Here is a 17853-nt window from a genome sequence, read left to right on the forward strand (position 1 = left end):
CTTCCCCCGTCACCGCCACTCTCCTGCATTGCCTCCTTTCCCAATCGAAGCCTTGTTCCTGTCCAAGTCCACCATCTCACCTCCCTATTTCTCCACCTCGAGCCCCACCCGCACCCCAACCCTCACATGCTGGAATTTGGGGGAGTGTGCAGGCGGGGTGTCCACCAATCCCGAGCCCTTTGGTGGTATAAAACCCTGAACATGTATGCAGTAATTCGCTCTTTCTGTCAGTCCAGTACTCCTGAATTGGAGGGTGCCATACTTCTAGGTGAGGGTGGTGGATCAAGGGAAAAATCTGCAGAGATTAACTAAGAAGTAAAAGAGCGGCACGGTCTATCCAGAAAGGATGGAGAACTCACACGCGAAGGGCGCGCATGAGTGCCTGACTTACTTCGGGGTGAATGAGGTCACCGGTCTCACTCCCGAACACTTCAAGAAGAACCTGGAGAAGTATGGCCACAATGGTGAGAGTTCGGGGGTCAGGGATGGGGTCACAAAGTCACTGTTTGGCAACTAGGCCACATAGAGAAACTTGTCACATCAAAGTTAAAGAATCTGAGTGTTTGCATTGAAAATATTCCACAAAGTACATCTGCTGGGATAGTTTGTGAAGGTGCTTTCCTGAGTCCACATGAGTGGAGTTAGGAGATACTTTTTGAGTTGGGCTGGGTTGAGATTCTGCATGCGATACTTTTTTAGAGGGGAGTTGCAACAGCTGGTAGAAATGCAGAGACATTGAGAAGGAGAGACTTTGAGGGCTTTGAAGAGCTATTTAAAGATAGCCAAAGAAGACGGCTGGAGAGCGAGAGAGACAGGTGATGGCTCAAGAAGCTTCCTGGGTGATATATGGGGCGTCCGTTAACCGGAGGGATGGATAATTTTAGGCCGGGTAGAAAAGGGAAGGTCCTTAGATGGCTTATGTCTAAAATGATCTGTAATATGATTGCTAATCAATAACCAGTGTATTGGCAAATCAGACAGCAAAGACTAGTATTATATTCAAAATCATTCTTGTTGTCACTGTGATGTTTCTGCTGCCTTGTAACATTTTACTGAGCTATCATTAAACGTAATGTTTGATTTTGTTTATCAATTAAGGGATTTATAAAGTGAACAGCCACTGCAGTGAGGTTTTCAATAGGGCTAGGTCAGAATTACAAGCCGATATCAATATCAACATCAAATACAGTAGAAAGGCTTTTAAATGTCAGCTTGAAGACATTAAGTGTAAAGCACGCAGGGATTTTTGAAAAGGTGGAAGTTAGAATTTGAGAAGCCAAAGATCTTGAGGTAATATTTATCATCTTGTACCAATAAGTCTAACTTTTCTCCCAAAGTTTTGTTGAAAATGTTCATGGATGAACACCATGTTTCTTTTCTGAATATGAGTAATTTTAACAAACCATCCTTTTTCTTATCTTTCTGTCTCCACAACCTTCCTCCTCCTTGATCTTTGTGTCCAACTCCAGAGCTGCCCGCTGAGGAGGGTAAGTGTTTATCCAGCCACATTTACGAAATATGTAAATCTGAACAACAACTTCCAGACACCTGATTCGACCCAGATGGGAAGACCATCGTGAATACTCTCAAAAGGGTTGTAATAATAATACATGCCAGAAGCAGTCTGATTATGCGATGCCCCATTGTACTCAATGTAAAAATCATTTTGACCATAGTCTTTGGCAACAAAATTTTGAAAACTGAATTTCCCCTAAGAGGGATTGATAAAGTGTACCTTCCTTCTAAATCCATACTTTATATACTGTAAACACTTCCCTTTGCACTGAAATACACTTTGCATATTTAAGTAAATAATAATACATTCATATTATGTGATAATTATCCATTGATTTATATTCTTTTTCTTTTATTTGTCTCATCCAGGTAAGAGCATCTGGGAGCTGATCTCTGAGCAGTTCGAGGACTTGCTCGTCAGGATCCTGTTGCTGGCTGCCTGTATCTCTTTTGTAAGTAAACAAGTGTTATTCTTTTTTTTTTAAACCAGTCAGTAATGCTAAACTCTAGTTAATTTTAAACTCAAGGAACAGCAGTAGGATTTGTAGTAGATATAGTAGCAACAAACTCCACAAGACACTGACACCACATGGGATCAGATGCTTCACTTGACTTTTATCTACAAAAGAACATTTCCAAAAAAAATTTTTAACAAGAATAAACTAGAGAATAAATCTACTTTACATTTTTGGTACAATAGTCTCTTGGCCCTCTTACATTCTTGACAGCCATCAAGAACCCATAACACAAACTCTTTCTGAAAACAAGCATGCTGCAGTTGATCATTTCTGTCTGGGCACTTTGTTCACATAACTTCTTATCCCCCTCTGCCCCTCCATGTATTTTTGAGGATGACAACTTGAGAGGAGGGAGACAGATTGCAAGGGCTTGTAGGAGGTGTATTAATCCCTATACCCAGCTTTCACCCCTTCGGCCAGCTGTCATGATCGCCTTAGAAGGCGAATATTGAGAAGCCAAGATGGGGGTCAGGAAAGTATAGGGGGGCTGAGGGGTATGGGTTTATTTTAAGAAAGCCCCGAGCTGAGGAGAGAAACTGAATCCTTCGGGAAAGGTCAGGCCTGAAGGAAGGAACGAAGGGCCTCCGCAGAGAGAGGGTTGAAGTCAGAAGGAGCAAGGAGTTATGGGACACCGAGATCAAATTAAAAACAATTACGTCATATTACGACATACAAATATATAACCAAAATAACAGCGGTTAATTAACACTAGGAAAGAAAGGAACTGATTCAAATTTGTCAAAGTAAATGAAGACAAGGTTTTAAAAATGCCCTGGACAATTAGGCTCACATTTTTATGATTTTTTTCACATTGTTGCATGCTCAATGCAAACAAAACTATAAATGCTCGTGGAAAGTCTCCGCAATCCCTGAATATGTATTCTGTTATTATGCAGACTTTAAGCATTACATACAGGGTTATAAAGCTGTGAGGAATATTTTCATTTAGGCACAATCCCAATGCTTCAACCATGTTAATTTTTCATTCAAGGTACATGAAAGACAGAGGTGCGGACTTATTTGCATGTTGTTTCTCAAGAGCAGTATGGCCCACTGTCATTGCTGTCTCCACACTGCTGTGCTCACACTAACACTGATTTTCTCTTTACCACTCTAACCTCAGGTGCTGGCCTGGTTTGAGGAAGGTGAAGAGACTGTCACTGCCTTTGTGGAACCCTTCGTCATCCTTCTTATCCTCATTGCTAACGCCATTGTTGGAGTCTGGCAGGTCAGTGACGAGGCCCAGCGTGTTGAGCAACAAGACGTATCCATTTTGCAATTATGACAGAAAGACCACGGGCTCCAATTACGGCCATGTTTTCTAACCAGACGTGGTTGCTCAACTGGAATAGTTGGTGTGTTCTCCAAAGTAGCTATTACAACATAGAGCAAACCTCAGATATACAATATTATTCACTTTGAATAGAGAAGATTAATATGATATGATCACCAGATCTTCTACAAGCTATCAGCATCAGTGGCTACGCGAACATTGTTGTGAACACATCCCGGCCAAGTGTCAAAATCAGCTGCTTCGTTCCTGTTTTTCTGTAAAAACAGAACATTAGAAGATTCTATCTCTGAAGCTAGCAGGTGCATTCTTGTTGCAGACTCCCTCAGTTATATAATGTATGTAAGCATAGATCCATGCACCACTGGAGAAGAAAAAGACAAGAATACCTATAATGCATGGCAACTTAAAATGGAATGGCAAACATCAGATCATAGATTTGACCTACTCGTGTGTCATCAGTAGGTTGTGTATCGGTGTGTAGTTGCTGTGCGTAAAACCCGCTCGAGGACATTGAGGACTCATGTCAACATGAGTATGGATTACATTCAAGGATAAACAGGCGTGTTGACATCAGTTTATTGATAGTTGTTAAAGCGTGGCTCAAAATGTCTAAATGTGTATTTCAGTTTTTATTTTAGTTGACGACCCCCCCCCCGGACTTTTTAATGACTGTTTGTGTGTTTTTGTCTGTGTGTGCCACAGGAGCGTAACGCTGAAGATGCCATCGAGGCTCTCAAGGAATACGAGCCTGAGATGGGCAAGGTTTACCGTTCTGACAGAAAGAGTGTGCAGATCATCAAGGCCAGGGAAATTGTCCCCGGAGACATTGTGGAGGTGTCTGGTAAGATATGTCTGGATTGTTCATCATTTTTATAGGCGGAACCCAATTTGTTAGCCTGATCTAGGGGTAAAATCGGGGTAATAGGACCCTGTTAGTCACCGCCTGTTATGTTCAACAGTCTTCACTGTCTAAATACAATGTAGCTGTGAAAAGAAACAACAAAAATCCAGTGAGCTGCATACATTTCTCTAAAGGGAAAGGAAGACAGAAAGACATTCTGCATATATGTGTCTGGAAAAGGCTGATAGCAAAGCCTTGTGTCTTTTTAAGGCAATGTGAGTATCACTGCTGTGAAAACATGCTGACTGAAGGAAAGCAAAATCATGAGTATAAATACTCACTAGCACCTGCCACGCGTCTTCTCCCCTCGCTGCCATTGCCCACGTCTGCTCATTTGTCAGTGTACACCTGTTGCCCCTCTAGCTGGCTGTCCCCACCCCCTCGCCATGTGTGGTTCATTCTCATTGTGCCAAGCATATGTCAGTTTAGATACTGCCTCATTATGCAACCCATGGATTACGTATAGAAAGTTACACTTAGCATTTGGCTCTAAATTTAGAATAACTTCGACCATAATGTTGCATAATTGTTGAACTATTTTTCAGTTAAGGATTAGGGTTGGGCGATCGTTTCTATTTTCATATATCGCCCAGTCGAGGTTACTCGAGATCGCTGATAGTGGATCCAAATGCCAGATAGGAGTTACATCACAGCACTGCAGTCTGACAGAGCTTTGAAATAATCAAACCTTTGAGCTTTTGCAGTAAAACAGTTAAAGTTACATGAATAAACATTTATAAAATTTTATTTATAAAATGTACACATATTTGATCGTTTATTTGATAGCAATGTGTCCTCTATTCACACAACGGCTCCCTTTTAAAAGTTCAAACATAACATATAAATTCACCATAGGTACATTTATTTTATGTTTAATGTAAGTAACACAAATATTAACGCATTCTATCAAAATTTAGTAGAATTAACAAGAATTCATTTTAATGATGACTTCTCTGTGATTCCCAACAGTTGGTGACAAAGTCCCCGCTGACATCAGGCTTGTTTGCATCAAGTCCACAACCCTGCGTGTTGACCAGTCCATCCTTACTGGTAAGTTTTCAAGAAACCTTAAATCTGCCACGACATGTTTTCCTGAACCTTACAACATTGTCAGTTTTGGACAAATGTTCCGTTTTCTCTCGTAGGTGAGTCTGTCAGTGTGATCAAGCACACCGAAGCTGTTCCCGACATGAGAGCTGTCAACCAGGACAAGAAGAACATGCTTTTCTCTGTAAGGGCCTTTACCAACATCAATATTTCATCTTCCCTGTGTTTCAAGTCTTTTCTTGTTACTCCTTTGTTCCATTTAACTAGCATTACCTGTTTGTTTTTTGTTTCTCCTCTGTAGGGCACTAACATCGCTGCTGGCAAGGCCATCGGTGTTGCTGTGTGCACCGGAGTCTCCACTGAAATTGGTAAGATCCGTGACCAGATGGCTGCCACCGAGCAGGAGAAGACTCCTCTGCAGGCCAAGATGGACGAGTTTGGCGAGCAGCTGTCCAAGGTTATCTCCCTGATCTGTGTTGCTGTCTGGGCCATCAACATTGGCCACTTCAATGACCCCGTCCACGGAGGCTCATGGATCCGCGGTGCTGTCTACTACTTCAAGATTGCTGTCGCTCTGGCTGTGGCTGCCATCCCTGAGGGTGAGGGAAGCATGGCATTGTAACCAGAAAGTGACAGTCAGAGTTAGTGCGTGTGTTCCTCCACCGCTTTTTTATCGCACTCACAGTTTTCACCAATGTCTCTCAGGTCTGCCCGCTGTCATCACCACCTGCCTGGCCCTTGGTACCCGCCGTATGGCCAAGAAGAACGCCATTGTCAGAAGCCTGCCCTCTGTGGAGACCCTGGGCTGCACATCTGTCATCTGCTCCGACAAGACTGGCACCCTCACCACCAACCAGATGTGTGTGACCAAGGTGGGTGAAACACTTGTCACACTCAAGAAGGAAATCGTGTTGTCGAGAGTTTGTCTTCAAAAAAACAGCCTACATTGGACACAGTTAAAACTTTCTTTGTTTCCTTCGCCACAGATGTTCATCGTCAAGAGCGCTGATGGCGACCATGTTGGCCTTGATGCTTTTGATATCTCTGGCTCCAAGTACACCCCCGAGGGCGAAGTGTAAGTTGGTTTTGATTATTCAAATCCAGTATCAGGCATACAATAAAGTGCCCACGAACCGCCCCTTATTTATTTCTAATTCTCTCTTTGTCTTTCAGCTCCCAGGCAGGTGCCAAGGTCAACTGCAGTGGACACGACGGCCTTGTTGAGCTGGCTACCATCTGCGCCCTGTGCAACGACTCCTCTCTGGACTACAACGAGGTAAAGTCATGAAGTCATGCAGTGTATTTGCTACACTGAAACCTCATCACCTTCCACAGTTTAACCAATGATCTCCATCTCCTTCCTTTTTCTCCAGACCAAGAAGATCTATGAGAAGGTCGGTGAGGCTACTGAGACCGCCCTGTCCTGCCTGGTTGAGAAGATGAATGTGTTCAACAGCAGCGTGAAGAACCTGACCAAGATTGAGAGAGCTAACGCTTGCTGCTCAGTAAGTCTCCTCTTGCCATTTGCTACATTTTGAGGATAATTCACATTTTTATTTATACAGCTAATTGCGAACCACTAAAATTGCTCCAAAGAATTTAAGTTTTTAATTAAGGCCAACCGGTTGCGAGATAACTGCCTAGCTAATAAAAAAACTCTTTCATTCAACAGGTGGTCAAGCAGCTCATGAAGAAGGAAGTCACTCTAGAGTTCTCCCGTGACAGGAAGTCAATGTCCGTGTACTGCACTCCCACTAAGGGTGATGGTGGTGCCAAGATGTTTGTGAAGGCAAGTTTCTTCTTTTTTCTGTCTCACATCCTTTGTTCAGCATTTAACATAACACTAAATGATGACTTTGTTTCCTCCACAGGGCGCCCCTGAGGGTGTGATTGACAGGTGCACATATGTGCGTGTTGGCACCAACCGTGTGCCCCTGACCAGCGGCATCAAGGACCATATCCTGGCTGTTATTAAGGAGTGGGGTTGCGGTCGTGACACCCTGCGTTGCCTGGCCCTGGCCACCAGTGACACCCCAATGAAGTTGGAGCACATGAAATTCGAGGACGCAACCAAATTTATCAATTACGAGGTGAGAGCTCAAACACCTTGATATTGAGATGTGTGGATGTAACTGTGACTACATGTAAGAAGTTATTTTGAATGACTCCATTCAACCCTCTCTCCTCAGACTGACCTGACCTTCGTTGGCTGTGTGGGTATGCTGGATCCCCCTCGCAAGGAGGTCAGTAGCGCCATTGAGCTGTGCAGAGCTGCTGGAATCCGTGTCATTATGATCACTGGTTAGTATTATGTCTAGGTTTTAAAAATACCTCAGAAACTGACTCTTCACGGACTCCCCATCAAACTTCTCCTCTCCTATATTTCAGGTGACAACAAGGGAACCGCTATCGCTATCTGCCGTCGCATTGGCATCTTCAAAGAGGATGAGGATGTGGAGAACAAGGCCTACACTGGACGCGAGTTTGACGATCTTCCCCTCTACGAACAGGGCGAGGCTGTGCGCAGGGCTTGCTGCTTTGCCCGTGTTGAGCCATCCCACAAATCCAAGATTGTGGAGTACCTCCAGAATTATGATGACATTACTGCTATGGTGAGAGCTCAGCAGCATGAAATACAACCTAGCCTCACACAGCTGCAGTCCATGTGTTTTTCAGCTGTTCTGTTCGTGGTTTTGTGCCCAGTTTTTACTGTATGTCTATGATAATTGCTCTGTACATGTGTGCAGTTTGAGAGTAGTTTAACATATGCTTCCACTCCTCCCTATTCCAGACTGGTGATGGTGTGAACGATGCCCCTGCCCTGAAGAAGGCCGAGATTGGCATCGCCATGGGCTCTGGCACTGCCGTTGCCAAGTCTGCCTCTGAGATGGTCCTGGCTGACGACAACTTCTCTTCCATTGTGTCTGCTGTTGAGGAGGGCAGAGCTATCTACAACAACATGAAGCAGTTCATTCGCTACCTCATCTCCTCCAACGTCGGTGAGGTCGTCTGGTGAGTGGTTTATGTAAAATGCACTCTGATCCACAGCTAAACGCCACATTTCAGCCATCATTCTCTCTGCCTCTGGCAAACTTCGGCCTGTTCTATTGTTTCCTTTCTCACTCTTTCAGTATCTTCCTGACTGCTGCTTTGGGTCTGCCTGAAGCTCTGATCCCCGTCCAGCTGCTGTGGGTCAACCTGGTTACTGACGGTCTGCCCGCCACTGCTCTGGGCTTCAATCCCCCTGATCTGGACATCATGGGCAAGCCCCCACGTTCCCCCAAGGAGCCCCTGATCTCTGGCTGGCTGTTCTTCAGATACATGGCTATTGGTGGTAAGTAGGACATTGGACATTATGTTTGTATATTGTTTAAATGCAGGACAAACTATTGCCTACACTAACGCTGTCTTGTTTCCCGAACAGGATACGTCGGTGCTGCCACTGTTGGTGGTGCTGCTTATTGGTTCATGTATGATCCAGAGGGCCCCGGTGTCACCTACTACCAGCTTGTAGGTCTCTTTCATATTGTCTTTAACACACACTCACACGCATACACTTAATAACCTCACCTCTCCTCTGTTCAGTCCCACTTCATGCAGTGCCACGATGAGAACGAGTACTTCGCCGGTGTCGATTGTGAGATCTTTGAGGCTGCTTGTCCCATGACCATGGCTCTGTCTGTTCTGGTCACCATTGAGATGTGCAACGCTCTCAACAGGTAATGCTTCACATGTGATGATGATGACATATTTGATGATGACTCCTGTGGTTTCTTCAGGTAACATTTATTTTCATAATACCTTTTTTTTCTTCTTTTTCAAGCTTGTCTGAGAACCAGTCTCTGATTCGCATGCCCCCATGGAGCAACTTCTGGCTGCTGTCTGCCATGACCCTCTCCATGTCCCTGCACTTCATGATCATCTATGTTGACCCTCTGCCCGTAAGTCAGCCAAAAGTGTTCTCTACAGATTGATTCGATTATATGGAGGCATTGTGACGTGTAGTATTTGTCGTAGTTGCTCAGTAGTTCTGATTCTCCTCTTTTGCCCCCCAGATGGTCTTCAAGCTGACCCATTTGAACATGGACCAGTGGTTGATAGTCTTGAAGCTTTCCTTCCCCGTCATCCTCATTGATGAGGTGCTGAAATTTGTGGCCCGCAACTACATTGACTGTAAGTAGCCTCATATTTTTGTACGTCCCCTCTAACATATTAAAATAATAAAGAAATACCTTATTTCTTAAATTAATGCTTCTGATCTTTTTTGAGAAGTTTGAATATGATTTTAATTTATTAATACTGTCATCTTTTTTAAATAATTAAATAATGATGCTAATCATCCATTGAGATTTTGACTTTGTAATTGTGTTTGTGAAATTCATCTTCATCCTGTGCTGTCATCTAATTTTATCACATCAACTCTTCATCGATCATAAGTTTGATAATGTGTGTTTTGATCTGCCTAATTCCATCACTCCTCCACCATTAACTCACTTAACCATGTTGATTTCCAGACTAAATTAAATCAACCCACCACCTTTAGCCTGTAACTAAATCAAGGTATTCCACAGCTTGAACTGCTGCTGGTTATCTCTGTGTATCTGTAGTTTATGTGCATGTCGGTGTATTTTTGGTTTTGTCGTGTATGTTCCTGCTCTTATGAAAACCAGTCCTTGGCGATGTCTGCTTTGTATATTACCACACTCCTGTAGATGTGGAACTCCGGCTCTTAATTACTTAATGACATACGTTATTGAAAACATGAATCCAACAACTGTCACATATTGACAGGGTGACACAATGGGGAAATTCCTGAGTAATGCTTTCTGTATCTGATGTCGTCCTCTGTGTTTAGTTAGAAGGTGAGTTAATCACCTCTGAGTTGCTGCTGTCAGTGTCAGCATTACAGCTTGTTTGTTGGGTTGTTTCTGTCTGTATGTAAGACAGAAACATATGCCTGTTCTGGTACCACTTCTGTAAAAAGGCGTGATATGGTCGGTGTCCCACAAAAAGCCTTTGGCAACACTTTATTTTATAAAAATGTATAAGCAGAGTATAAACATAGAATTCATAGTTTATAACACCCTATAATGTAGCTGGAAACCGAGGTAAGGGCTATTAAAGTATTATTGATGTCAAATAACAGGTGGAGAAGCAGATAAAAACTATAAAATATTACACACTTGTAATTTTATAAGATATTTCTTAATAGGAGAAGTTATTCTTGTTGAATATATTCTATGTTAATAAACATATACAATGTCATTATAACTACGTTTTAATGTGTTACAAACAGTTTATCATGTTAACATACTGCTTATGAATTATAAATGGCGGTGGCGTGATGTAATAAAGTGTTGCCAAATTTTTAGAAAGTATTTTTAAATGAGAATGTCATGTTCTTCGCGCATAATGACTTAGGCACCACCATCTTAGTCAGCTGGTTGCTTTCATTAGATTTGATGTCAAAGATCAATTATACTCAAGTGAGAGGTTATGTTACAGATGACATCATGCTTTCTGAGTAAGAGTAGTTCATTTGTGGGCAACTTTCTAGGACTTTGACTTGTCTGCAAACATAGTTTGTGTTCAATTTGATTTGTCAAGTGTTTCCATTGTTGAAATCAAATCCATTTCCCTATCTGATTCATCTATTTTCTTTTTACCAGGTACAGAAACTAAACGCTAGAGATGTAGAAGAAGAGGATCTTAAGGGTTGGAGAGAAAGAGGCGGAGAAGAGAGAGAGGAAGATCAAAACCAAAGAGGGGAGCCATAGTGAGCCAACCAACAGAAGAAAGAGGAGAAAATACAGGAAAACCTACTTTAAAAAAACAATAAAACCTGTCAACAAAATCTACACAAACATAGCCTCTATACAAGCAAGGAGATTTGACCCAAATGAAAGGAAGTATACATGCCGATAAAGTATTCAAATATTTAAGATTTTATTCTCAGAAATAAAGTATGTGAAAGTGATTTTTTTGTTAAACTTGGATATTCTCAGCTGTTGTGTTTTTGTGTCCTCTGTCCATTTTCATATGATTGACTTTCCAGCTCATTTATTTTATTCTAGTCTTTGTTGCTCGTGTCTTGTGCAGCCTCCCTTCTTTGGCTGGGCTTTGTACAGTGTGGTGTAGGGTTGCAAAATGACTTCATATGGGCAGAAAAACTACATGCCTCCAGGTGCCAACACTCTATAGGCTCCATGCAGTCAGCATACTCTGTTGGAAGTCTCATGACGTAAAATGGGCATGTCCACTTAGTCACAACACTTGTGGTCTTATATATTGTTTACGTGATAAGCTGCAATAAAATGATGATTACAAACTCATGTACTTGTATTGTGGCACACATCTTCATTGATCCTTTAAGCATACATTAGATGGTTTTCCTTTGTATCTACACATCAGGAGGTGCAGTGATTACATTGTACATAAACAGGCTCAAACAAATATATGATTAATTTTTTGCTTTGGTATTCAGCTTGTGCCAAATTTTCGGACTGCTGCACAGCGTCAGTTCATCTGTTTTTGGTTTGAAGAGCTCCATCAGTTTGGAAAGATGCCCAAATCCGTCAGATAAGGTCCCTAAATGGTATGTTGACATCCTTCATTTGCTTTTCATAATCTTCATCAAACATCTTCGATTGCTCGGGTGTGAAATGGTTTCTCCAGTCACCTACTTCCCCTGTAAAGAGAGAAAATGCAGCACAACAGTGTTAGATATATAAATCAATCACTATATATGCTGTAGTTAGAAAATAACTGAGGAGCAAGTTCTTAATTTATTTTCCCTAAAAGCAGCAATTGTTAAACAGCAGGGCTGCAAAGATTTGAATCCTTATAGATTAATCTGCCAACTATTATCTCGATTATTTGATTAATTGTTGATTGGTGAATGAAATATCAGAAAACAGTGGAAAATGTCTAAAGATGACGCCTTCAAATAGTCCAAAACTTAAAGAAAGTCAAATTACTAGACTACGGGATGAAGAGAAACAATCGTATTTTCTGATTCATTTTCTGCACAAAGACCAACCAATTAATCAACTGAACAGAAGCAACGGCAAGAAATCCAGGAACCTCTAGGTGGCGCCACTACACTGTACACTGTGAAGTACAGGACGAAGACGAGATATGACACAATGCAATAACAGTAATGCGTCCTGTCTATGGGAAGCTTCTACTGTTGATTTGTTTGGAATTGATACATTCCCTGCTCATTTTGTTATTATTTTTGAATCAATATTTTGCTTATGGACAACACTAGGGGCACCTTTTCTCATGAAGGAAGAGATGGACTGATCAAAAACTGGTGCTGGGACGCAGGAGTAGTTGGCCATCGGGTTCTCCTTCATGTTCTTGAAGGACGTGAGCTCCACAATCCGGCTGATGACCTCATCAGAGACGGACATGTCCAGGTACCTCATGATGCGCTCCACCTCACGCCGAGGATTCTGTGGGGGTAAATAAGAAGGTAAGAGTATGTTGTACAACATGATTTGGTAATACGGAGTCCATGTGTTCTCTGTACCTCTTTCATGTCCTCATAGAAGAGGTAAAGGATGTTCTTCGTCTCTCTCTCCATCCAGTAACCTTTCACATGGTCATACCAGGAGCCCCATGGCACTGCAGAAACCAAATTCCTTGAGTATCCTTCATGTAACATTACTCCCAATTCAGTGAAAAGTTTGTGTCAACTTAGGTTGCAACAAATGTTTAATAATGTTAATGAATTTACTTATCTTTATAGATCATATAGGTCATTGACTTTTGGGTTGCAAAGTTGTGAAAAATCCTTTTAGTAAGCTCATTATTCACCGATGAACCGTTAATTACCTTCTGGGACAGGGCTGCAGGGAATCTGGACCAAAGTCCATTTATTAATAACCTGTTAATATATACAACTGCTGGCCAGATGTACTGTATCTTTGCAATAACCCTTATAAACAACATTGCAGACCTGTCAATGATTTTTGCTTTTATCTGATTCTGTAATTATTCTCTGTAGGTTCATAACTTTGAACGGCGCCTTTCACATACAAATAGTCATACTGTCCATTGTTAACATACAGATATGGAATAAAGACACTCAGATAAGTTATTAACAAATGTTTTTTTTTTTTTTACAAATTTACCACAAGGTCTGCAGTTGCAAATGTGAGTAAGTTGCTAATAAATAGAATTAGTGCCAGAAGTCTTTTTCCAGAAGGTAAGTGGTCTAACAGTCTTCAGGAGCAATCTTCCTGATAAATGAAAGAGCTGAAAAAGCAAAACACGTGTCATGCAGGTTAAACACCAGATGAAAGGATTTTTCACAATCAAGAAACCCAACTGATGTTATGATTTGTGTCTTGCAAATGATCTGTAAAGCATTAACAAAAGATTAGGCATTGGTACAATTAAAATTGCCTCAATAAAAAGTGGATTAGATATTAACAGTTTGACATACTGTATTCAAAACCTGCCAATTTACAACAGAGGTGATGTCAACTTTACCAAAAGCAAAATGGATCCCCCCAAAAATTGAAAATGCATCTGTAAAGTAGCAGCTAGTCTATTGCAATTGGACACCAAAGCAAAAAGGAAGTATAACAATACACCAGTTTAAATTCTTTTGCAGATCTGAAGGAACATTTTCTTCTTATTGGAATCACATTCCCTCTGCTGCCTCGCAGGGTGCTGCTAATCCTGTCATGGCCATTGAGGCCTAACAAGTTTCTCACGGAGGAAAAACAACGAGGTCAGGAAACTTATTCTGAGGTGTCGGATTGCCACCAGCCGCTTTGATATTCCTAAATTTGTATAAAATACATAAGCACTTCTGGCAGGTGTGGGTAAATGTACCAGTGTGGTGGTTATTTCTTGGTTCAGCTGGAAGCTTTGTGCAGACAGAAATAAGCAGTTTGAATAAAGGAAAGACGACACTCAGGAATGTGATTTAATCTACTTACACTCTCCTCGCATGAATTTGGGAATGTAGCCCTCCCAGGGACCGGGCTCAGGTTGGGTCAGATTCATACAATCAAAGTGGAAGTAGCTCACCAGGTTGTCTTTGGCGTTGCGTGCCACGTAGATAACCTTTACACACAATGAGGCATATAATTAGGGATTTACAACAACAATGCAGACAATGAGTAACCTGATGAGGCAGTTTTATGTATGACATTGTATTGTTAAACTCTCACCGCATTTATGTGCACTGCATCATGAAACATTAAACCTTTCAACACACATTTACAAACAATTAACTGCAGGATTTTGCTCTCAGTTGACTCAGTTTGAGTCTTACCTTGCACTTGTTTTCCCAAAATCCTGTAGGCACCAACTGAAGAGGAAGATGTGTCTTGATAATCCTTGGAGGATCCGTTATTTTCAGTTGATCAAGACCTGACACGTTAGTTCAGGGAAAAGGATATGTCAGGGACAAGGATATGTACGTATGAAAGTTTAAACACACCTTTTACACTCTATTTTATCTCATTGTTGTACTTTGTGATTGTTCACATTTTCAGTAATGTTTGATTAAGGGAATACATCAACATCTTGGGAAATGTATATTTGCTTTCTTGATGACAGTTAGATCAAGACAGTAGGGAGCCAGAAGTTGCTCCCAGACATCATTTTATTAGCAAGTCTGCACTGCCCAACAACAGGTATTTGTTCATCACTGCCCAGCACCAAACAAAAGGTAAAAGTATAGCAACTAGCTACAATAGTCAAGCATCTAGCAAGTGTTTGTACATGTGTAAGTATATCTCCCCAGTGGCCAAAACAATTAGACAGGAACCACCTGAGAACTTCAGTGATAAACTACATTGTCTTGGGTTTTTTTGACACCAGGGGAAACTGCAGTCTTTATATGTTTGAATCTGTTGAGCAGTTTGGGCATTGTTGGCACTGAAAGATATGTTTATTGGTTTAATAGCTTATTGACCCAGATTAAGGCGCTAGAAAACAAGCCGTTATGAAAACATTCTGATCTGAGTTCTGACTGTCACACGTAGTTCGAGGATGTATTTGGAAATAGTGTTTTAAGTTTTAGCAAAAATGAACACAAACTTGAAGGTCTTAATTAAAACTGGTCGACACAATCACACAAGTACAAACATAGCAACCTAAATACACACCTGAGGGGATGGGTGGTGGGGAGAAGAGCTCTAGGAAAGGACTGCGGACGGGTGTTGGGGCTCGTTTGCAGGCCTCAGCATCTCCGTTGTTTAGAAGCAGGTCAACTATCTCCTGGGTCCATGTGGTCCCTTATGTCCCCAAAACACAACACTGGGTTGAAGGAATAGGATACTTTCCATGTATTGAACCACACAGGTTTGAGGAGGAATCCCATCTTACACCCACAACAAAATAACCATCAAATTGACTCAAGTAAGTACAGTATGTATGTATGCGACAATTTTACAGAAATTACCACCTTGAAAGACGAACAAAAATCAGGATTTCAATATTATTGCTTTTCTGGAAGATATCCATATCAATTTAAAATGTTAGCCCTCACTAGAGTGGCTACTGTTTTGCTTGAAGTCATTTAGTTTATGTACTTTTTCATTGTTTGAAAAAGTATTGTCAGCTTCACGATGAGTGGCTCATCATGTTATGTACTCTCTTATAAATAGCTTTATTTCAGTGGTGGAAGAAGTATACTGAGATCCTTTAATTAAAAAAGTAGCAATACCACACTATGAAAGTACTCAATTGTGTGTTAAACTCATTGAAAATAAAAGTTTCATCCATAACAATGCATCCTATTTTATGAGATTAGGTATATGTTTAGCATGCAAACTCTAGACGTAAAAAGTAACTAAAGCTGTAAAATAAACGTAGTGAAGTCAAAAGTCTAATAGTTTCCTCTCATATATGACCATGACAGTAGAAGTATAAAGTAGCAGAAAATGTAAATACTCAAGTAACACTCAAACTTGTTACATTTCACCACTGGTATGTCAATAACAATACACTACATGAGACAAAAAACTGTCCTGTCCAAAGCTGATCACTCACTTAGACTTGAACTAAAGTACCTGCTTTGGGGTAGGTGGCGATGAGGAGGTCTGAGGGGTCAGGACGGAAAGCCCAGATGGAGTCCCAGTTGTTGGCGATGTAGCTCATGAGAGGAATTCCTCTGACTGGGATGAGAGGGAAGCGACAGATGTTGGTGCCTGCCCTCTGAATGGCTTCGCTGTAGGACAACTCTTTTTCCTTCGACATGACTGACGCTGTCGTGTTAGTCGAGCAGACCGGGAACCAGAAGCCAAAGTTCTTTTTTAAATGTGTACGGTGGTTCCTCCTGACGTCCCGTCTTCAGCAGCTTCTCTGACAGCTGGCTTTTGGTCCGTTGTCAAACATTCACTGTTGAATTGCCTTTATACACCAATGAATTCCAACTATCTCCTCCTGCTTTGTATTTGATTTACTGGTTCGGTCCCCTTGATGTCTTCTGGTTTCCAGCCTCAATCCTCTCCAACATCTAAAAAAGGAATCCGTCCTGAACCCCCAGCTGAAGCCTAAGTGCTTCAGTCACTCTAAAATGTGTTTCTTTCCCCCCTCTTTCTATCTTTGTAACCTGGCTGTCTGAGTGCTTGTACCAGGTTCCTGTCTGTCTGCGATCACAGGCGATCACAGGCGAGCACAGGCAGACCTATAAGTGCCCTTATATAACATTCCCAGTTACGTATGAATTCCACTTTTGCTCACAATATGTAAACTGCTTGCTGTGTAATTTGAGGAAGGGACAAGGGAGGGTCTTACAAGAGCCCTACACGCCACAGAGAGGCAAACTATGATCACACAAAGAGTACAGATGAAAACTAAACTTTTTGTGAGAGACGTGGAAAGCCTCCAACTGAAAAACACCTTTGGACCCAAACAGCACAGTAAAAGAAAAATCCAATGGCAGTAAAAGATAGCTTGACAAAGGTCTGCCCTTCCCATTTCATGATAAGATTGCGAAGCAGAAACGTGTTACAAGCAGCTGGACATGAAAGAGTTGAGCTAGAGTTTAGAACACACATTTCAGGAGTTCCACACTCAATATCCTGCTGAAGGTAGAAACAATATTTTCCCTGAAAATAAGCTCAGCGCGACAGTTGCTTAAAGCAACAAGAATTTTGAGTCCTGTATTTTTAAGTGCAGAACCTCATAAGAATAAATCTGTTGAATTATGTTCTAAATGACAGTTAAAAATCTAAACTGTAATTTCGCAGTTTTTTTTATAAAAGATGAAGAAAGTTAACAATGAAATGACGTCGCATTGTTATCTTTTTCCAAACCTAAAGTACGTTGCTTTGTTGCCAAAGCATTAATAAGTAATTTGCCATATTTTCTTAAACTTAACCAAGTAGTTTTGTTGCCTAATGAGGAGTTACTCTTTCCTAAGATTTCATACCACTATGAGGATGTACGTTGAGAGAGGCAAGTTGCTTGTGATTGGCTGAGAGGTGGGAGGGCACTGACATCACTGTCATGAAAAGTGACATGGAAAACATACTGGGGAAAAACGCCATCATTCTTAATTTTGTATTATTTTTAAATAACATTTTTAAATAAAAGCATGCTTGGCACTG

At 41.4% G+C, this 17853-nt stretch overlaps 2 protein-coding genes across 2 annotated transcripts; one reads left to right on the top strand and one right to left on the bottom strand.

Moving 5' to 3' along the window:
- Positions 1–231: 231 nt before the first annotated feature.
- atp2a1l (ATPase sarcoplasmic/endoplasmic reticulum Ca2+ transporting 1, like) lies at positions 232–11607 on the top strand. The gene is made up of 23 exons (XM_031842871.1): positions 232–464; positions 1470–1487; positions 1885–1967; positions 3157–3261; positions 4030–4168; positions 5198–5278; positions 5374–5459; positions 5577–5874; positions 5981–6147; positions 6262–6350; positions 6449–6551; positions 6649–6780; positions 6948–7064; positions 7147–7365; positions 7465–7576; positions 7664–7887; positions 8067–8287; positions 8407–8609; positions 8700–8785; positions 8861–8994; positions 9099–9216; positions 9331–9448; positions 10945–11607. The coding sequence occupies exons 1-23, from the start codon at positions 347–349 to the stop codon at positions 10962–10964; spliced, it is 2991 nt and encodes a 996-aa protein (XP_031698731.1). The 5' UTR covers positions 232–346; the 3' UTR covers positions 10965–11607.
- sult1st6 (sulfotransferase family 1, cytosolic sulfotransferase 6) lies at positions 11205–17122 on the bottom strand. Its single transcript, XM_031842890.1, has 7 exons — positions 16312–17122; positions 15406–15534; positions 14568–14665; positions 14230–14356; positions 12810–12904; positions 12552–12732; positions 11205–11963 (listed from the first exon to the last, which is right to left on the bottom strand). The coding sequence occupies exons 1-7, from the start codon at positions 16496–16498 to the stop codon at positions 11851–11853; spliced, it is 930 nt and encodes a 309-aa protein (XP_031698750.1). The 5' UTR covers positions 16499–17122; the 3' UTR covers positions 11205–11850.
- Between the last annotated feature and the right edge of the window lie 731 nt (positions 17123–17853).

This window comes from Anarrhichthys ocellatus, unplaced genomic scaffold, assembly GCF_004355925.1.
Source record: "Anarrhichthys ocellatus isolate YVR2014 unplaced genomic scaffold, GSC_Weel_1.0 scaffold4, whole genome shotgun sequence".
NCBI classification, from domain to species: domain Eukaryota; kingdom Metazoa; phylum Chordata; class Actinopteri; order Perciformes; family Anarhichadidae; genus Anarrhichthys; species Anarrhichthys ocellatus.